We start from the raw sequence: 22921 nt of genomic DNA on the forward strand, positions 1-22921 counted from the left end.
TAGGGCAATATTGGAAGAAGGATTGTCTGCCTACTATAGAGGAGTGGACGCTTAAAGTGTCAAATCTAGCAGAAATGGCTAAGATTTCTGCTTACTTGAAAGAACATTCACAAGAGAGATACATTTCGGTTTGGAGAAGATGGATAGATTATATTCAGAAAAAAATATGGGACTAAAAAGTTTCATTTAGCTTATGAGTAAATTTGATTGTTATAATTTAATTTTTTTCTAGAAGTTGGGTATTTTAGAGTGTTGGTAATTATGTTAAAGGCGGGTTAAAGTGTATTATGTATTTGGTTTTTTATATAGTTGATTAATGTTAGTTAGATTATGATTACTATATATTTGTAACCCTGTAATCAGCTTTGGGAAGTGGGGGAGGGGGGGTTTAGGGGGGGTTTGGGAAGGGGATAATATTGTAACCTTTTATAAAACTTTTCAATAAAAAAAAGTCCTTTATTAGCCTAATACACCGGCAAATGCTTGCTCGAAAGAAGCTGCAATCTGAAATCTCCGCCCCTTGCACAATATATTAAAACACATTTCTCCACCTTTCTAATTTTGTCATTAATCATATTCTCCAATTAATTTAAAGAATCAGCTTCCCTTCTGTTAGAAGAACGCCAAAGTCTTATCTTCTTTAGAGAGACAAATGGCCTTGAAAGTGCATTCCTACTCTTCCCTCCCCCCAACTTTTAAACTAAAGCAATAAAACAAGTCTTAAAGCAATACACAAGTTTAACATATGAAATAGCTCCTTCTTCATCTCTTGTCAAGCAATCACATTCAATGTTAGCAGCATTGACATGGACAGTGCAAACTATCATAGGACCAGCAATTCTAGGCTTCTGCTCCTGTTTATTCACTCAGCCTTATCCATCTCCTAATGCAGACATGTCAAACACAAGGCCCGGGGGCCAGATCCCGCCCGTGAAGTGCTTTCATGTGGCCCGCGAAGCCATCCTGGAAACAGTGAGGGAACGGCCCCCACTGCCTTGGCCCTGGCCCAGAGACCCTCCTCCTGCCAGAGACCTTCAGATCTGTCCCACTCCTACCCAGGCCCCCATAGACAACCTTGATGCGAACGATGTAGAGCTGGCCACGCCCACCCAGTAGGCCATAAGCACTCTAGCCACGCCCACCTAGTAGGCCACACCCACCCAAGCCATATCCACCCGGCCCCCTGAGGGCAACCACAATGCTGATGCGGCCCTCAATGAAATTGAGTTTGACACCCCTGGACTAATTCTTCCCACAGATCAAAACCAAGAAAGGCTAAAGAGCTTGCCCAGGGTATGTTCTGATACACTAGACTGCCCAAGCAAAATTAAAGCACGTGACCACCTACCAACACACCTTGGCAGTGGCGAACTCCACACACGCCGTCGACCGCCCAGGCAAGTAATGCTGAAGACACCTTCCAGTCGGTACCCAGGGAAGCAGGAGAAAGTCAAGATGTCCCCCACACCAAACTGAAGACCTTTGCGGATGCTGTAGATCGGCACTTCGGGCTCATCGCAAGATTCCAAGTCATATTCTGATGGGTAGAGAAACACAAGCAGCCACTGATCATTACCCCAAAATAGAAAACTTAGACTTTTAAACACAATTCACAGACATGAACATTTCTCTCTCTCTCTGTGTCTCTTTCTTTTAGGCTCTCCCTGACATTAATAACTTTCCATCTCCCCTGTTCCTGTTCCCACCCCCCACCCCCATCTTTTAACTGGGCCATAATGTTTTGGATTTTATATTGACTTATTTATGATTGTAAGCTACCCAGGATTGCCTTGAGGTAAGATGGGCAGCCTATAAATTTAATAAATGAACAACCAAAGAAATAAATAAAAATTTTAAAAACTGCCGTGCCCAGATTTTCTTGACCATACAATATTGATCTTCTCTGCACATGACGATCAGCCTTGAGAAGGCCTTGATAATCACTCAGCATTTTTATTTGTGGAGGTGGTGGTGGTGGTGGAGAGGAACAGGTTGTGATCCAATCTGATAAAATAAAACATGCTTTCCAATCTTCACTCTGAGGAGAAGAGAAAGCCGTGATGCACTTGCACTTCTTTAATGTCAGAGTAACCCAAAAGAAGGTCCTTTTCACTGTCCAATTCTCTACCTGGCGGCAATTTGCAGCTCATCATTTCGCAAACACCAATTTCCACACATCACTCCACGAGAAGAAGCTAATCCCATGGATTTTCCTCCTACAGGTATCTGTGCCCAGCAAGGATTTAATTTATTTTAAATTTTATTAAATTTATATACCGCCCTTTCCCGAAGGACTCAGGGCAGTTTACAGGGTATTTAAAATCAAACAGTACGAAATACAAAAGTTTAAAAAAAAATTAAAAAAGGATGAGTACTAATCCTTGAGAAATAGTTGAAAAATTTATCTTCTCCCCAGATTTCTAAGGAAGCATCCCTCCTGTAGCTCTGCCTACCAATTTGGTGGGGAAATTTGAAAAAAAAACATTTCAAATGAAAAACCTAGGCCAAAAAATTATTCTGTATGAACCCTTTCCCAGACCTACTTGAAAACACGGAGGTTAAACGTTGAGTCTTGCTATATGCAAATAATAATAATAATAATAATAAGTTGGAAGGGACCTTGGAGGTCATCTAGTCCAACCCCCTGCTCAGGCAGGAAACCCTATACCACTTCAGACAAATGGCTGTCCAGTCTCTTCTTAGAAACCTCCAGTGTTGCAGTATTCACAGCTTCTGGAGGCAGGTTGTTCCACTGGTTAGTTGTTCTAACTGTCAGGAAGTTTCTCCTTAGTTCTAGGTTGCTTCTCTCCTTGATTAGTTTCCATCCGTTGCTTCTTGTCCTGCTTTCAGGTGCTTTGGAGAAGAGCTTGGCTCCCTCTTCTTTGTGGATGCTCTCTTAGTGAGCAATTCTTCTTCAGCTTCTCCTTTAACTCTGCTAACTTTGCTGACTTTTGGCTTTGCTAGAAATAAAACTAAGCCTTTGAGGTGCTAATTCCTCCATATTAATGTGGCAGTGCTGATCCCACTGGGAAAACGTCTCCTCTATTTTTAGCCAGAAGTACATTTTAGCTGAGTTACAGCAAATTATCAGCCTTTTCACTCAATGTTTTTTTTGTCAGTGGTCAGTGTTCTTTTTCTAATGTACTTTTATATAACTGTATCTTCTGGTCCTGGAATCAGTATTTAATGTTTTGTTATTTTACCAGCCCTGGTTCATAACATATTACAAATATGATCACAAAACTGGCAAACAAATAATGCAACAGCTGCAGTGGAAATCAGACCATTATACATCTATTGAGCATGGTAGGGCTACAATTGCTTATTGTTTGCTACCAATCAAGATGGGGAAAAATATAGTAAAACGTGCCTTAGATTGGAACAAATCGGTACTCATTCATTAAAAAAAAAAGAATTTACAACTGCCCATCCCGGAGGACACAGTCAATATAGAAGCAATCTTTTCCTATAGCTTCCCTAAATTTTATTTCTTAGATCTGGCATTAGATCCTCTGTCGTACGTGACACAATATATTTTAAAATGCTAACGTTGTTATAATTAAAATGAAGTTGGTATGCTGCAATGGAAGGTGTAGCCTTCAGGGTCATCATTATTTCTTTAAAAGAATTATGAGAACACTTTGCTGATGGGGAGAGGAGAGACAAAAATAAGATGAGGGTTGAGAGCAAGGATCCTTGTGGATTAGACAGAGGAATAATCTGGAATAATCTCATTAATCTGCCTGCTGGTTATTTGCTGCTTTCTGACTAAACCCACTGTGGTAGCCATGTGGTCAAAATGTCAATTCTACTCACTGTCTCAGACTTCTGTTTTAGTTTTGAAGTATAAAGAGTGTTGTACAACACGGGATGGATGTAAGAAGAGAAGGCCCAACATTCATAGTGGTTTATGACTGACTAAGATTGTCATAAACCAAGGAGAGCCCAGGACTGCTCAGTATTTTTTTTACTTAAAGTCAGTGTTGAGTATCTAGAACAGAGATGGGGAACTATGGCTCGTTTATGACTTGTGGACTACAACTCCCAGAATTCCTGGTTCAGGAATGGCTGGCTCAGGAATTCTGGGAGTTGAAATTCACCAGTCATAAAAGGGCCATAGTTCCCATCTAGGACATGTCTCTCCAAGGTATCTTTTTCTTGTCTCCAGAAGGTTCATGACGTATTTTGGTGATGAAAGAAGGCCTGGCCAAGGTAGTTGCTTACTTCTCAGGTACCAGCCCTTACCTGAAAAACTGATGTTGAAGCCTTCATAAGAAATGGAGAAGTCAGAGATGAAGCGGATCTGAGCAGAGAAATTCCCAAAGAGTCCAGCGCTGAAAGGAGCAGGTAGGTGGGAACCAGTGAGCTGTTTCAGAGGCTGACTGAAGCTGCCATTTTCAGTGATCAACAGGTAGTCGTGACCACTCTCCAAGTGGAAAGTGTGGAAAGTGAAGAAAACACCTGGAAGTAACACAGTACAAGAGATACGCTACTATGTCGCTGAGAACTGGATCGTGATTAATCAGAGAACAGAAATCACAGAACCACCAAATTCCACCATGCACAAAATCAAAGTTCAATAGCATTCTTCATTTGGCAAAGAATCAGCTTTATAACAAGAAAGAAAGAAAGAAAGAAAGAAAGAAAGAAAGAAAGAAAGAAAGAAAGAAAGAAAGAAAGAAAGAAAGAAAGAAAGAAAGAAAGAAAGAAGACTGCAGAGGTTGTGCAAAACATCAGCAAAACATATTAACACTGGAAACTTTAGGATCAAAATAGAGTTGATACAAGGGACATAGAAGAAGTCTGTTTAAAGCATTAATGTAATAACGGTGGAAAGAATGGAAAGGATCTAGATTTGATCAGAAGAACAGTTGCACAATATGACTCCGATATTTCTCCTTGTATTATACCCAATTTAGTGGCTTCTCAAGCAATCCTCTGGATTTGGAAACCACAGAAAACTAGGGACATAGTTTTGAAAACAAAGAGAACAAAAACACAATAAGTCTAAGATAGCCATCATGATGAACTCTGCACTTTCAATTATGGTGTGCTTTCTTTCCATCCCTGTGGGAATCACAGAGAACGCAACAACACGATTCCAACTCTATCAGAGTTTTATCAGCTGGCAGTGGGACCATCAATTTGAGAGAAAACAAATGGGTAGAAACCTTTAACTCAGAAAAATGAGTCAGACTCAGGGAACTCAGGACATCTTATTTTGTTGTAAATATGATATAGTAAAACTGCTTAGCTCTATCTGGAAGTTCCCATTGTGAGGTTATCTGGTGGATGAAATGCCCTCTGATGGTGCTGTAACTTGCACATGAAATGAATGGTCGTCAGTATTGATTTCCTTTTCTTGGATCTTTGGGGATACCTCTGAATCTTAAGTTTAATTATCTTCGTTGGACTCCCAAGACCTATTTCAGACACCGTATGTAAAGACCTAGCTCTCTGGGAAAGGCTGTAATGCTGGGAAAGGTGAAAGGAAAGAGAAAAATACAACAGTAGCAAAGTCAATAGTTATAGTAGCCATGAGTGCTTTAATGGAAGAGCTGAAGGATCAGATTAGGGGCAGATTATCTTAGAGAACAATCTATCGGATGCCTAAAAGTGAACAATGACTTTGTGGCACTTAATCAGTTAATCAATCAAGACCTCTAAAGTCTGTTCCTGGTTTGTTAATTCTTGAGAGTCCAGTCATTTCCAGCTAGGTGCTCCATCACTGGAGGTTTTTAAGAAGAGTTTGGACAGCCATGTGTCTGGAATGCCATAGGGTCACCTGTTTGGGCAAGGGATTGGACTGAAGACCTCCTATTATTCTATATTCTATGTTCTATGTCCTTCTTTCAGCTTTGATATTTTTGGGGTGTTGAACTGTACATCCCTTGTAAGATTTTTTTATTATTTCAATTCATATCACTGTAGTTATTTCATCTGCTTTGTGAAATATCCTGTCTTGTAAATGGTGAAATTGATCACTAAGGTTTCTTCTCAGTTGTTGAGGACAGGGGTAGGCAACCTGGCTCTTTTATGACTCGTGGACTTCAACTCCCAGAATTCCTGAGTCAGCATAGCTGGCTCAGGAATTCTGGGAGTTGAAGTCCACGAGTCATAAAAGAGCCAAGGTTGCCTACCCCTGGTTGAGGAGCAAACCTTTCATAGAGGAAGTTCACATTCATTATTAGATATAACTGAATGTGTAATTTTCAAATTATTGTAGAAACCTACTGGGCCGGATTCTATGTGGTTATGGTATTTGCTGTTCTTTATTTGCTCTCCAAAATGAGGACATCTGGCATTACAAACAGATCCCTGAATCCCTGGCTGAACCTCATCCTTGTCTTCTATTTCTAGTCAAAATTGAGCTAGAAAGAAGATTTGCTTACACTGGGTTTTTGAGTTGTTGCATTTTTAACAAATATACTAGGATTGTTTTCAGTGAAGCACTTTAGGGGGGGAAAGACCATTATTTTTGAAGTGTAATGATACAACTTATTAGTCCATAACTTATAGAAGCTCCCTTGAACACAGATAAAACAAAAGCAGAGAATAAGGAAACATGTTCACATTAAAATCAAACCTTGTGCTGAGTCAAAATTAATTGGAGCAAGCACTATGAAATGTGTCAGAAATATTTCTTATTTCTATCCAGTGTTGTCTGACAAATTGTGTTTTCTTCTGCACTGGTTGAGGAGTTGATTCTTTTACTGTTCTTTTTACTTTTTTATATGTATGTTTTTTGTTTTCGAGCCTTGTTAGCCTCCCAGAGTTATTTGATTACAGTGGACAATCATTTTAAAACAGCAGAATAAATAATTAAGTAAAAAGATGGCTGCGTCTTTACTGTTGACATCTTAATATAACCAGACTTAACCAGTTATACCGAGTGACTGGTCCAGTCATCCAGAAAGCTTCCACTTATTTAGCAATTCATATTTTATTTTATTTTACTTGCCACAGTCAAGATACTTTAAGTAGGTTAAAATACAGCCATTAAAACAGCCATGGTACAATATGTTAAGTAAACAATCTCCAAGAGCTAAAAATATAAATATGTTTTATATATTAAAAATTTAAAACAAAAATCATAGAAAGAACCAGCAAAAAAGAAAGAAAGAAAGAGAAAGAAAGAAAGAAAGAAAGAAAGAAAGAAAGAAAGAAAGAAAGAAAGAAAGAAAGATGGCATTGTTTAAGAATCAAAATCTTAAACAATTCTAAGTACTTTTCTAAAGGCCCTTGTATGGTAGGAGATGATTGAATTTCAAGACGACGAGTTCCATTGTACTGCTGCTGCAGCATAGAAATGACATCCAGGGGCATTCATTTTCCCTCCTAATAAAAGTGGGTATCTGCTGACAGATTCCTCTGGGACCCTAACAGGCAGTTCATCTTTTTTTTTTTTTTGCTCACATGATCCCTAATTGGCTAAGATCTCTTAGTGAAGGAGAAAATATGTTTAGTGGAGGCAGATGACGACAAAGTCTCTGGATTGTAAAGATAATATATTGATATACAAGGGGACTTTGGGACTTTTTGTACACCCCCTTCTTCATTATTCCAAAAAGCCAATCTTCCTTAACACCAGGAAAGGGTTATTTCATACCTCCCCACTTTTATCTTGCCTGCTATCTCCACTCTACTTTTTGGCAAGTATGTTGAAATCTCTTGTAGGCAGTTGTCAGTTTTGGGGTCTTAGAATAATGTGTAATTAAATGGAGATAATTCCCCCCACCCTGTCCAGATTCTCATCCAATACTCTCTGAATATAGGCAGCCTCCTTACAGGATTATTTCCACCTAGGTTGGTGATGCAATTTTCACAAGCAGTACTAGAGTCAAGGGTGGAGATTACCCAGGAGTGGAGAACTATAATGTATCAACTTGAGACCATTGGACCATCTAGCTTGAAGCTCTGTCTTCAAACAGAAACTGCCAGGGCAGAGATGCAATCCTTCTTAAGAGCTGATCAGTGACCAGGGACTACCATGAAGTGAGGCTGCTAACTGCAAACAACTATATATCAGAAATGAAGCCAAGAGCCGCAAGGCTTTGATAACGCAAGTTTTAGCAAACTAGAAAATTAATTCTAAGGGATAAGAGCTAAAGAAATGGACGTGCTTAGCTTTAGCTGGGTAAGAAGAAGAGATTTTTTGTTTTCAAAGGAGGGGATGGCTCATTTTTCAAGGGAGAATAGGAGACACTGATATTCCTGATGTGTGAATGAGCCTCTTTCTGCCTTTCTAGAGCAGTGATTCTCAACCTGAGTGAGTTCAAGTTGTGTGTTGTAGTAGTAGTAGTAGATATTATTATTATTATTATTATTATTATTATTATTATTATTATTATTATTATTATTATTATTATTGAGTTATGATAATGGGAAGCTTTAAAATAATGGATGAAGTGTGTGGTGTGTGTGTGTGTGACTATTGTGCACACTTGCACAAAATCTTTCCCTCTAGAAGGATCAGCCTAAATTGAAAGTAGATAAGGTAGGCAGAAAATGGAAAAGTCCAAATAGAGCTGTTATCCAAGATATTCAGGTACAACCATTCATCTGAACTCAGGTGTAAACACAGCTTCAATGATATAAGTTGGTCTAATCCGTAAGTATTCATGCACTATTCAAGTGGGAGATCTGACCGACAGAGGAAAGTCACATATTAAGCATGTGCTCAACCTTAATCTGCTGTTATGCCTCTGTTTAACCAGGATGTTAATGAACCTACATCTACTATAATGAGCAGACATTGATCATTCTTGCCAACTGAGTTCTGGTTTGTTTTCTGGCACATGCCATTGCTCTTGGCTCAATTGCTTGGACTGTAAATTCAGTTCTTATAGATTAGCGATTAACTAAGTCTGTCACAGATAACATCAGAGTTCCTACTAGGTTAGTGGCATAGGTCATCTGCTTGTTGCATTTATGGTAGAGCTACCTACACCTTTTGCTTGTCCCTACCAGGAAGGGCAAGGTGAGATTGACTTAACATTTCTTCTAACCATTGGAACCAATTCATATCACTGGAAGGGCACAAGGAGCCATTGAAACAGTAAAAACTTGGTTAAAAAAGTTGTCAAGGATAAGCAGACATGGAATCAATAATATTTCACATTGTTTGTCCAGTTTTAGTCAATTCTTTTTTTTTAACTTTCCATTAACCTGTCACAACAAATGGTTAAAGGCAGATCTATTGTTCTCTTTCTTCTCCAACGAATAAAAAATTATGCCCCACCTTTCTTTGCAATTAATTATGGAATGACTCCTTGATATGTCATATGCTAAACAAATAAAGTAAATATATCATGAGCAATGAACCATTATCCTAAGATATTTCAAATCATGAACAAATTGACTCCCCCCCCCCAATAGCAGGAGATTTCAGACATCTTCCAGTGCCCTTGCAGTCCAAGGAGATGACCATTCTCCTGGTTTGGATTTTGGATATGGGTCAGGTTGTCTCCAATCCTTTTAGTTTTTCACTGAGACATTTTTTAATAAAACTATTGAGGAACATTCTAGATTTTAAGGGAATTTCCTGAGGTACTAACAAACCTACCTGGCCAAATCATTATCTTGATCCTGAAGTAGTCCTGCTTCTAGATCCTTTAATCACCATTTTTTCCTGATGTGAACTTATCATACATCTGCTATTATTATTATTTTTCTGTGAATCTTAAGCTTCAAGAGATAGAAAAACATGCCATAGATTGGAACAAATTGGCAGCTGTCATGAAGTTACTGCTTTCTGACTAAACCCCTGTGATAGCCATGTGGTCAAAATTATGGGAATTTGAGCTGGGGGTCCCAGGATTCCTATTTTCCCAGAATAAAGGGAAAAATATAGTGCCTGGGAGAAGTAGTAAACATGGAGCTAAAACACATTGTAAATTCCTGATAGCTGTCCAAGGTCCTGAAATTACTGTACGTGGTGATGCTTTGCATGAACTCTGCCTTGGAGGTGCCCAGAGCCTTTAATTATGCAGAGAAGTGGTTGCTGGATCAGAGAGTGGACCTGCCCTGTCTGATCTCTTTCTGACTTTATTGTCCTCTTCAGATCGCTGCCATGTGCTGCCAGGAAGCACATCGCAGACCACCCATCTGCATGGCCATAATGCATTCTGATCCCATAAGGCTGGTACCAGAGAGATCCCAGCATTTGCAAAATAAACTCTTTATAAAACTGGGGCTGTGAAAGCATGTTGCCCTGCACAGCTTACAAATGCTGCTCACAAAGGGTGGCCAAAAGCCACACTTTGATCTGAACAAAAAGAAGGCCCCATTTGAATAACATTTTAGGAGCAGAGGATCAGGCTCTATGTGGTATGTGCCAAGTATTGCAGTAGGATAATGGGAAGCCTCTCATCAAAAGAAAGATTTCAGGGCTGAGTGGATTAATGAAGAGTAGATTGCTCTGCTCTGTGGGATATCCTGCACAGCATGTAACTCGTTAGTAATGTGTTGCACTTTTCAACAATGGGTTTATCTACCTTAATATAATTGGCAACACAGAATTGATTGATAACAGTTCCCATTGTCTTGATTCCTAGCAGACTAGAGGAATTGAACTATTGAAGGACGTTCAAAATTAACGTGCAATTTCTCTCTCTCTCTCTCTCTCTCTCTCTCCCTCCCTCCCTCCCTACATTCTTTTTTCCTCAGCCCTTTGGAGCACAATTTCTTCAAATTCCACTTTATGAAAGAACAGAGGAGCAGGAAAGGAAGCAGGAAAGAACTCCAGACAATCTGGTGAGTGGGGAAAAATGGACAATATGTGTTCTGCCAAAATGCCTACCAAAGAGATAGCAACCCAAGGCAAAAGAAAGAGGATTTAAGGAAATTTAGGTGGAAGGTATTACAAAGAGTGCTGGGAGACAGGAAGAAAAAAAAGAAGCAATTCAATACATAAAAAGGTAAAGGTAAAGGTTCCCCTGCACATGCGTGCTAGTTGTTTCCAACTCTAGGGGCCGGTGCTCATCTCCGTTTCAAAGCCTAACTGCCTTCTACAGTTGCCTATTAATAAAAAAAATAAACATAATGTTTAATTACTGATGAGCCTCAAAGCAGATGACTATACTGTAGACATATTTTGTGTACTTTGGGGTTCCAATAGTATGCCAAACATTTACCTTAGAAACAGAAGAGGTTATAGGAAATATCTAAAGATACATAAAGATGAAGCTTTTTTTAACGATGTGAGGGGATCATCAAAAGAATGAAAAGTGGATCTAAACCATACTCTTAAGCTAAATTGGAATAGCAGCCTTCTTTGTTCTCGATTTTTCTATTTCGAGTTCAAATTTGCCTCCATGGAGCATAGTGGAATGATCACTCCCCTTCTTTTGCTTCTGTGTCTACTCTTTAGACCATACCAAGATTCTTGTGGGGGTAGATCCTCCTCACTTTCCATGGGGGTATGTGATGAAAACATGGAAGAATCATAGGACTTACCTTTGCCATGAGAAGCTTCTATAATCCAAGTGCAGTTTAAATTATTGGGGTAGAAATCTGGAAAGCCTGGGGATAATACAGTGCCACTTGATCCTTGTATGTAGCCTCCACAGAGAGCTGAAAACCATCAGGAAAAAAGAAGCAGACATTAGAGTTCCAGCTGTGAAGAAGGGTCTCTCCTTAGCAAAGCCATATGCATCACCCCACACATTCTGCCTCCTTTCCCAAGCACATCTGGATGGCTAACTGTTGGTTTTCCAGTCATACCTAGACAAGCCTGTCATTGTAATCATTTTACAGGTATGTTCTCCTGCAGCTAATTCACTGGTGATCAAAGAACATTAGAATGCATCACTGGGAGTCTTGCCTGTTCCTAGCTTGCATTAATGCCATGACTCAAGACCTTAGCTATAGGATCTCTGCCTTTGTTCTGCATTTGTACACCCAAATTTTCTGATCAAATCCAAAAGAATTAGAGCTGAACATAGCTCCAAGTCTGACTTGTCCCAAACAGAAGAACTGTGTTGGTCTCAGCCCTACATACTCCTTATCACCACCTCCTTCCTAGGACTTTTAGCAACAATACCCTTGGAAATAGTTATATTCCATCTGTCAAGCTTCAAAGAAACTTGTTCTGCTTCAGCCATTGTTGTTTCTTAGCTTGCAAACAGACTTGGGGGGGGAAGAGGGGGGATGATTGGAGTGCTCATTGCAGGTTTGAGCGGTCTATTATGAAAATCAAGGTCATTGGAGAGCTGTTGGCTGAGCACTGAAGATTTTTCTCATAACAAATGTCTGACACTTAGTTGGGGAATATGACCTGCACTATTAGGGAGGAAGGGAGGTCCTATACTTTTAACTTACTGCTCTGGTGTCATTTTAGCCAGAGTTAGTTTTCTATTCATCAGTGCCAATATACTGTACTCAATAAAGTTTTGTATTAGAGATTATCATTTGGAATCTTGGCATAACCATTGTCCTATTGGAAGACTTCAGTTTTGTTTCTTTTTTCCTAACCAAAAAGATGTTGGAAACACCTTCCATTGATTCTGGCTCTCCCTATTATCCTTTGGGGCTTCAGATACTTATAAAGAATATTTGATAACCTCTAAAAATTACATGAAGGAAGATTTCAGGTAACTATAGTTACTTTATTGAATTATTAAAAAAATTATACAATTCCCTTAAAAAAATCTTGAAGTGGCAGAAGGCAAGCCCTTAGGATATTTGTAAGCAGAACTCCATGGTCTTAAGCAGAATTTTCACTTCTATACAGTAATGTAAGTAAAGAATGAAATTTTACCACTGTTGTTAAACAAGTTGGATCTTTACCAGGCTATCGTAGATATCCAGGTTTTCCTGATTTAAGTCAGATGAGACCAACTTGGGGGGAGGGGGGAAGGGAGAAAGAATGAATAAATATGGAAGAAAGAACATTGCAGAGATTCTGACCTGGGATTTTGGCCCCCGAGAACCAAATATGATATATGGAACTACTTCTGAGTAGTTATCTTTATGTTCTTTACTTATAGTTAGAAATCTTACCAAACTAAAGCAACAATTTGTATCAGTATAGATAAATTCTGGGAGGAGGAGCCTTCCTAACTCTCCTTCTCTTGACTGAACTCTCCATTCTTAGCTGCCTCTTTGCACTCTGGAATGGACGCCTTCCCACCTGGGAATCCTGACTACATTCCACCACACCTGGTGATGAATAAATTAGCACAGCATACCCTTTTCTCCTCAGTGTCTAGCATGCCAGTTTTAAATTCTTACCTTCACAGCTTGGAAGTGGCCTGCTCCACTGAAAATTTGGTTCACACTCCAAAGCTTCACTATCACTCAAGGTATACCCAGGATCACAGCCAAAAGTCACCAGGGCCCCCACATAGAAATCATTCCCATATCGTAGCCCATTGACCGGAATCCCTGGGTCCAAACAGTGATCAGACTGGAGCTTTACCGCTGTAAAAAATAAAGGCATTCAAATTTCCAGTTCTGTACGTGATAGTACTGAGCTTATATGTTATCAGCGAAACCAGCCACTAAAGCTGAATAACATGTGAATTTGGTCTCAATAAAAAGATGGGATACATATTTTTTTCTTTGTCTAATAATACATATTTTGCACCATGCTATTCAGTATTGAGAAATATTAAACTTGAGACCCAACAATGTTTTGCAAGAAGTATGTACTGTTCAATTTAGTCAGATTTACATCCATTTCAAAGCCTGATTCTGTTCGGTTAAATTTAGAACTGTAATGAAAAATCTATTTTTTTTACATTTCTTTACTTAGGTCAGAGACCACCACACTGTGTTTAATGGAAACTTTGAGGGGGAAAAATGCATTGTCCTGCTGTTAATTATCATTTGGTGTTGAGTGTGAGCTGATAATGAGGCTCTTTTAATTAATGTGAATTAATATAATACAGAATGGAATGAAAATGGGATTTGAAACGTGCTTTTTGATTATGGCATGGGGTATATTTGGTGTATTAAATAGTAAACCTGAAGCCATAATGCCAACAATATTTTAAAGGTAATGGAAATACAAACACATCATTGCCCTCATTATGATCATCATAGACCATATTTCAGGGACAATGTACATAAAATAAATAGTATAATAGTAGCCAAATAATGACTGGTGAGGTTTTCAGGAGGAGGATATTCCTAGGGCATTGCCAACTGAAAAGGCCTGAACTATATGAACTCCATGGGATGTTACACCATATTTTATGGTGCCAAACTGTATATAAGACTTCTAAAGCAGACTTCCAGTTTGCGTCGCAGTGGAACGGGATGCAGAAAGGCAGGGCTCTGCCTTCCACGCCTGATTTCACCCTGCTGGGGGCCCTAAAAAAACCCTAAAATCACCCCAAAGAGGCAATGAAGAGGAGGGGTGCCTTGTTGATCATGGAGAGATGGCAGTCTTTCTGTTCAATCCAAGGAAAGCCCTCCAAACCGGCAGGGGAAAGACCGGCTACATTCCTGTGGCCGGCCATTAGCTGCTGACAACCAAAGAAGGAAAAAGCACTACTTAATACATCGTAAACAGCATGTTTGGAACTGGGTGAGAATATTGATCCTTTCTTTACTATTTTGCAACTGAACTTCCTGGGAAAGGCTCCCAAGAAGCTAAAAACCTCTGAATGTAAATGGAAGTGGCATTTTAATTTTATGGGGGAGAGAAACATACAATACTGAAGTGGAAGTAACATAAAGCTAAATAAAGATAAATAACAAAGATAAATTTGAGAATTGAAATAACTGTTAAGATTTTCTCTTTGAAAAAAAACATTGAGGCAAAGTATAAGAAATCAATCCTTTGTTTTAAGAGTGGAAAAGGGACTAGCGTTGGATTTGTGTATAGCACTATGATTTTCTTCCTGGCTGCTTGGGAGAACAGCTGGCAATAAAGGAAAATATTTTGGCATACTTATCACCTTGACCTTCTTGGATTATAAATACCTGCTGAGCTTGGACTTTTAATTTCAAGATCTAGCAGGAGAGAAAGAAAAAATTGACCTTGGACTACACCTGGCTGGGAGAGATTTTTGAGCTGTTTTCAGAGAGGTTGAACATTTTGAACACTCTGAACATTGTGGATTACAACAACCTTGCCTGATGGACAATTTTTGGATACTTAAGACAAAGGATTACTATAAAATATTGCTTTCAGAACTGAACCTATATTTTGGAATCTATTGGATTATAGAGGATACATATGAAGATCAGAAAACTACAGGAAACTTTGATCTACTCTTACTGAGTCTGGTGATACTAGAGGATCACCAGGAATGATGCCCCAAGAAAAAACAAACACCTTTCAGAAAGAAATATATTATATGCTACAACTAATTCACCAAAGAATTGTTGAATGCAAAGAGGACATAAAAAGAAATAATGAGACTAAAAACGATTTAGACAATACAAATGAGCAAATCTCCAAATTAAACCTACAACTAGAAAGTTCCCAGACAACGATTACAAAGTATGAACAAACAGTTCAAAAATCAGAAGATGAAACAGAGAAAATGGATTTAGAGATGGAAGAGACAAAAGAAGGGAAATATAAACAACTATATATACAAACAAAATACAGCAAGACTTAGCTATAACATTAAAAATACAAGAGACCTTTTTACCCCTTAGGTCTGCAAAATACATATGATGGCAAGGAAGACCATTTCAAAAAAAGGAATATAGAACTGTTAAGGAAACGTCACAACTTGGGAGACAGGGAATGAAAAGAGAAATGGAGAGAGAAACGAACTGGAAGTTGCTTAAGGAATATAAATGGGCAGAATTCCCCCCCCCCCCAAAAAAATACCCTACCTAAATTGTCTTCCTCATGCCAAGCAATTTTTTACAAAAATAGAGAGAAAGTTCCTGGGAGATCTGATTGCCCTGGCTTGGAAAGTGACTTGGCAAAGAAAGAAAGCGAGAGTCAGATTTATAAAAATAGAAGATTTGACCTTTTAGCAGAGGCATTATATGTTTAAATACTTGTTTGAATAAGATTAAAAGAATGGATGACCCTTAGATAAAATTAGACTTTTATCATGAAAGATAGGATTTAGAATTAAGCATTTTTTTTCTTTTTTTCTGATATGGGAAATATAAAGATAAGGGGAGGATTGATCTGAATAAATCTTTTAGCTATATAAATGTAATTAATATGGAGAAAATCACAACTGATAAAGATATTTCAAATACTGATGGGAAATCAAACCTTAACAAGAGCACGAAAAACAGGATATTGATTAATGAATTGACATTATGATTTATGAATTGATATTATTGTTATTTGTACGATATTAGTAAAATATGATGAAGATGCTTATATCTAACTCTGTATACATTAACGGTACCAAAAATTGTAATGGTATAATGAGGGGGAAATGGAAAAAAATATGGAGAAGAAAGGAGGATCATGGGAAAAATACTGGATTGCGTGAACAGATTTATATTGAAGAAGTTAATGTTAAATATTTGAACCCAGACAACATGTTGTTTACTAAGCACTAAAGACTGTATTTTTAAAAAAAATATTTTTTAAAAAAAAAGAAAATTAAAGAAAAAAGACTTCTAAAGCAAGCACTGAGCACTTGGAACTGAGCACAGAAAATAATTATAAAGTGACTGGAGATTTTTTTTAAAGTATCAAAAACCTATCATAATTAGCAGAAATGTATGAATAACACACAAAGGTGCCAAATACAACAACAGCCTCACAGTGATCAAAACTGAAGGCTATCAGCCACTAAATAGCTCTGCCTTACTAGTCCAGGTCAGACAGCATTTATGAATAGAGGAAAGTATACCTGAAATGGTATAAGGTTTCCTGCCTGAGCAGGGGGTTGGACTAGATGACCTCCAAGGTCCCTTCCAACATTATTATTATTATTATTATTATTATTATTATTATTATTATTATTATTATTATTATTATTACTATTACTATTACTATTACTATTATTATTATTATTACTATTACTATTATTATTATTATTATTATTATTATTATTATTATTATTATTATTATTCACACAGAACTCTCTATTTTTCCTGGAGACAGACATCCTTGTCCAAAATAGGTTAAATGTCACCTGTGTGATGTTTCCCTCTTTGCAGGACTGAGTTTTGATTGAATTTCAGAAGTAACCTTCTGCAAGTCATTAAAGGTAAGGTAAAGGTAAAGGTTCCCCCCCACATGCGTGCTAGTCGTTTCTGACTCTAGGGGGCCGGTGCTCATCTCCGTTTCAAAGCCGAAGAGCCAGCGCTTGTCCAAGGACGTCTCCGTGGTCATGTGGCCGGCATGACTAGATGCCAAAGGCGCACGGAATGCTGTTACCTTCCCACCGTAGTGGTCCCTATTTTTCTACTTGCATTTTTACGTGTTTTCGAACTGCTAGGTTGGCAGAAGCTGGGACGAGTAACACGTGCTCACTCTGCTATGCAGCAATCGGGATTCGACCCGCCAAACTGCCGACCTTCTGATCGACAAGCTCAACGTCCTAACCCACTGAGCCACCGTGTCTCTTAAGTCATTACTCATTCTAAAAAAAGAGGCCAACATTTTCACTGCATAATTCAGGGCAGACATCTTCAGTCTGAGTACCTTCAGGGTGCCAAGTTTGCCTCCAAATTCCAGGTTACCCTCCAAAGTTTCGTGTAGAGATTGAGTAAGGTAGAATTCTAAAAAAAACTCTCCAGGACCTACTCTCAGATCTTTGGTCCCTTCTTATTCTTCAGACAATGGATGAATTCTTAAATCTTTAAGCCTGGACTTCAAACTTTTTTGTTTGACTTAGAGCAGACCTGGGGCTTTTATGGCCTGCAGGCAACATCCAGCCCAGTCTATCCATCCAGTCCCAGTCCAGCCTGTGGCATTGGCACTGGCAGGGTGGGGTGTCAGGGGCAGGATATCAGCATGGCACCAGGGGCACAACATCACCATCAGAGGGTGGGGCATTGGTGAAGTGGCAGTAGCAGGGGCTAGAGTGGTGGCAAGGCACGTTGACGGTGGCAGTTTCTCATGTGGTCCTTTGGGAAAATTAATTGCCCATCATTGATTTAGAGGAACAGGAATGCTCCTCTGATTGGGTAATACAATGTAGAGTTATTTATTTATGAATCACATTGTTGAACTGCCCAACTCCCTCAGAGGAATTCAGAAGGAACAAATAAGAGGGGATTTGTGATCGAGAACATTATACCATCCGGTGAAAGAGCGAAAGTGAGAAAGAAACTCAAAATAACCCACATCTTGATGTTGTTTAATGTAAGCGAGAATCTTGGACAGCTTTCACGAATCTGTTATTCTATTTTATTACAAGAAATTCCTTGTGGCTCCTGGATGAGCCTCCATAACAGGCCTTCTGGCTTTTCAATTGTATATTTTTACTTGATTTAATTAGTTACATTGATTTAACTAATACCCCTGACTTACAATGCCTAATTTATCTATTGTCTTTATTGTAAAGTGGTTACCTCCTTGATATTCTATTAATTTTGTTGGAGTTGGAGTTGCCTAGGTTATAATGCATTTAATTTGTATGGAACATATTCAGATTCAATTGAGTTTCTTTTATTTCTGTTCCGTGCTTAGGTTTTAAATACATTCAGCTATTGCTGTTATTCAATGGTACTATTGTGCTCGTGGTTGTTTTTCTTCCTTTCGCCTTTCCACATTTTCATTTGCATTCATCCTGCTCTTAGGACAATGTTTTCCACATCGCTAATACAACATTACCTAGTTGTGCAAGTAATGAGAATTATGTATTTCCATCAAGACCACAAGTACCTAATTAACATCCTGAAGGGAGAAGGTTACACCATGAGTGTCATTGTCTGGACTTCTACCAGCAGCCTGTGCCACAGTCGCAGGCAGCACTACAGAGACTTAGGTTCTTAGCGGATTTGGGATTAAAAGTATACGTAGAAGATCTATCATGACATTGGAAAAGGTCTAACTTACTTACTTTCATAGTGGATCTGAAAGCCAACGTCCGAGTGACTTTTGTCTGTCGTGAAGAGCAGGTAGAGAAAATTGCTGGTGCTGATGAGAAACTGGGGGACCTGGGTCCCATCATAAACTCCAATCAAGGGGGATGAGTAGGATTTGCCATCACGCACTTCCAGCGTGTCGTAATTCACTTCCGTTTTAAACCTACAGAGAAAAGCCAAGTGAAAAGCTGGTAATTAAATTAGCCCCCTTTCATCCTCTCCTCTCTGTTCCCATTACAGCTAGTCCTCCAGTTATGAACACAATTAAGCCTCACAATTAGGCTCATAAGTTGTGATCATCATAAAGTGGGTCATTATTGATTAGACTTGATTTTATAACCCTTCTGGCAGCACTTATTAAGCAAATGCATTGGCCATAAAATGAATACTGTGTTAAGCAACCTAACTGTTTGATATGGGCCTTTTCTTTTTGGCTGGAAACTGGAAGTAAACACTGGTTTTTAGCAAAACCTCTGTAAATTGTCGTCACATGACCCTTGGGTGCTGCAAATGGCCATAAATGTGGGGTGGTTGCCAAGCGTCTAAAATGCAATCATGTGCCTGTAGGGTAGAGGACACTGGAACTTTGAAATTGGGTCATAAGTAGATATGGGGGTCTGGGGTCTGTCATAACTTACAGCTGTCACTATATGACTGGTTATACCAGGGGTCTTCAAACTTGGCCCTTTTATGACTTGTGGTCTTCAGCTCCCAGAATTCCTCAGCCAGCATGCCTGGCTGAGGAATTCTGGGAGTTGAAGTCCACAAGTCATAAAAGGGCCAAGTTTGAAGACCCCTGGGTTATAAGTTGCCGACTGCCTCTTTTATATCTGAGGGTTAAATATGATTCCCCAAAGTGAGCTGAAACTATCCTATCCTCCTTCATCCCCCATTTAATTTTATTCCCTTTTCCATATTTATAAACTGCTCCTACCACTGAAGTTCTCACAGCAGCTTACAGAATCAAAACAAAGTTTCTAAAAAGCGACACCCTAACCTGTGATTAAAAAAAATGGCAAATTAAGATCAATAACCCTGAACAGAGAATAAAACATGAAACAGAACCAATTTGAAAAGAGCAGCAAAAACAGAAAAACCCAAGGGTAGAAAAACATGAACCAGATGAAATAATTAATCCCCTTCCTGGGATTTGCATTCCACCACTGAGCACCATTATGAATATGTCTGCTTCCATACGAGGCACTGGCTGTCTGCACCTGACTGGAATCCCTTGAGGAAGACTTTTGTCGGCTCTTGTTATTCATACTAAAGGAAAAGCTTTAAGCTCCAGCTGTTCGGATACCTTCTCCCTTTTATCTTCACTACATCAGGAACGCCTGAAATTCTCTGGATTAGGTGACAATTAGGAGAAAGTGGGAGGAACGAAGGAAAAGGACAAAATGGTAGTATGTCTGGAGAAAGGCAAGCATGCCGTGAAAAAGGAGTTATTTCAATTTCCATTCAAAATCTATCTTTAAAATATTTAAAATGTTCTTGTGATGGAATGTGCACCTGGAGAAACAGTGAGGGAAGAGGAGGCAGCAGATTCTGGAGACAAGCCCAAATTAAGAGACAACATAGTCCCCAGCTGGATGGGGGAGGAAGGAAGAGGTCCAGGGTAGGCACTACTAATATCTCTCAGGATATATCTAGTAGCTTAGAAAGTTACAGCTTTAGTCTGGCAAGGTTCTGTCTATTAGGTAAAGGTAAAGTTTCCCCCGCACATGCGTGCTAGTCATTTCCGACTCTAGGGGCCGGTGCTCATCTCCGTTTCAAAGCCGAAGAGCCAGCGCTTGTCCGAGGACGTCTCCGTGGTCATGTGGCCGGCATGACTAGATGCCAAAGGGACCTTCCCACCGTAGTGATCCCTATTTTTCTACTTGCATTTTTATGTGCTTTCGAACTGCTAGGTTGGCAGAAGCTGGGACGAGTAACAGGTGCTCACTCTGTTACGCGGCACTCGGGATTTGACCCGCCAAACTGCCGACCTTCTGATTGACAAGCTCAGAGTCCTAACCCACTGAGCCACCGCGTCCCTTAGATATGAGCAAATAAAGAATGGGGACTTGACTGGATTTCATTGTGTCATCTTTGGGCTTGCGCCTGACCAATCTGGGCAACCGACATTTGGATTTATGAATGCAGACAATCTCTATTTCAATTTTATGTGATAGCTAAACCAAGACATATTTCTAGAAGCAATGACTGCATTGACAGTGGTGTACTGTACAATAGTGATTTTTAGACTCTTAACGTTGTGTCTTAATGTCTGTTCGCATGTGTATATCTCTATGTAGACACACACACAAGGAACATGAAAAAGAGTAAAATACCTTTTTGATTCTTTTTCCATGTTTCTCTGTTTATTTATTTATTTATTTGATTTGTATACCGCCCTTCTCCCCAAGGACCCAGGGCGGTGAACAGGGACATAAATATCAAATGTTTTCTTTGACATATTCATTGAAAGAAAAAAAAGTTCCTCCAAAACCCCCCTCAAATCAAAATATATTTTGAAGATTTTCCATCACATCTCCCTCCATTAGGCACTAAGGAGCCAGAAACAGCTAAATTGGCCTCATGGTGGAAGAAACCTCCCGAAACACAACATTTTGCTTTATTTAAAAATGCATCATAGCCTTTTTGCAAAAACAAACATTTTTTTTTCAAGTTTTTCACAACCTAATGCACACATGCACAAGCAGAGAGAAACAAAAACCAATCTGGATAGTAAATTTTATTTTATTTTATTTTTTGAAAAAATGACTACTTATACCAATATAAGAGCTCAGAGTTTGCAGCTCAGAGTTGAACTGTGGGACCCTTGATGCTCTCTGAACTTGGCTGTTTTCTTCCAGATATTTCATCATCCAACTAGGTAACATCCAACCACTTCCTTCTAGCACTCTTTAGGGCAGAGGTCTTCAAACTTGCCCCTTTTATGACTTGTGGACTTCAACTCCCAGAATTCCTCAGCCAGGCATGCTGGCTGAGGAATTCTGGGAGTTGAAGTCCACAAGTCATAAAAGGGGCAAGTTTGAAGACCCTTGCTTTAGGGTAATGAAATGACTGCAAGAAAACCACCAAGCTCAGAGAACACCAAGGACTCTCCAAGACAATTTATCACCCAGCTGCCATTCAGGCCATTTCCAACTATGTAATTTTATTGACATGAGTAAATTGTTGGTCACCTGTCAAATGTGATTTTGATTGGGTAGCCTGGTTGAGCTTCAATGACCCATGCACAGTTGAGAGAGTCCTTGTAGAATCCTGGCCATCCTGGAGATAGGATCATTCCATTTGGTGAGGTCAGGTGGCCACCACAGGGAGCTATCAGGGAGAGGGAATAAAATAAAGAAGTTACAACCAACTAGTAAAAAAAAAGCAATACTGTAAAACAATAGCATACTTCTCCTTTCTGCTTTATTTTGTCAAAGAAGGCTCTCTCCGTATGTATTAACAACCCAGGGATCAACCAAGCTGAAAGACTGATCCTAAATGTCTCAGACCATTACTAGCACTTCCAGGGGTGGGCAAAAGGTGAGGGTCCTACAGTTGATGGCTTGCAAAATGGTTGCAAGCATGGCAGTCCAGTGGCCATGAACAAATGGTAACTATGAGGCAGAGCAGCTATTCCTTGGCACTTACCAGGTCACATATGGTGTTAAATTGCAGCTCTCCAGATTTTGTTGGCCTACAATCAGTATTGCTAGGAAAGCCCATTGGGAGTTGTAGCTCAGCCTTGTATGGACTGTCTCAAAGTTTCTATGTTAAATTGGGTTATGGATATTAGTTAGGTCAGCACAACTAATGCTGACTCGCAATGGCTTGTCAGGATTTCAGGCAAGGAGCCAGGAACGAACAGAGACTTGGTACAGGTAACACACATCTGTCAATGATTGATGGCTTAACAAAGGTTGGCTAGGAGTTAATTAAGCCAGTGGTTCTT

The 22921-nt window shown here is 39.3% G+C and overlaps 1 protein-coding gene across 1 annotated transcript in view; it reads right to left on the minus strand.

The window, feature by feature from the left end:
- CSMD2 (CUB and Sushi multiple domains 2) overlaps nt 1–22921 on the minus strand; it is a gene marked incomplete at both ends in the record, with an annotated part of 607174 nt that overhangs the window by 173694 nt on the left and 410559 nt on the right. Inside the window, 6 exons of the mRNA XM_083370102.1 lie at nt 1349–1537; nt 4246–4461; nt 11458–11574; nt 13234–13422; nt 18948–19135; nt 22164–22302. Of these exons, the coding sequence (XP_083226228.1) occupies nt 1349–1537; nt 4246–4461; nt 11458–11574; nt 13234–13422; nt 18948–19135; nt 22164–22302 (1038 nt within the window). The remainder of the gene's footprint in view (nt 1–1348; nt 1538–4245; nt 4462–11457; nt 11575–13233; nt 13423–18947; nt 19136–22163; nt 22303–22921) is intronic.

Source organism: Vipera ursinii, assembly GCF_947247035.1.
Source record: "Vipera ursinii genome assembly, chromosome: 9".
Lineage (NCBI taxonomy): Eukaryota > Metazoa > Chordata > Lepidosauria > Squamata > Viperidae > Vipera > Vipera ursinii.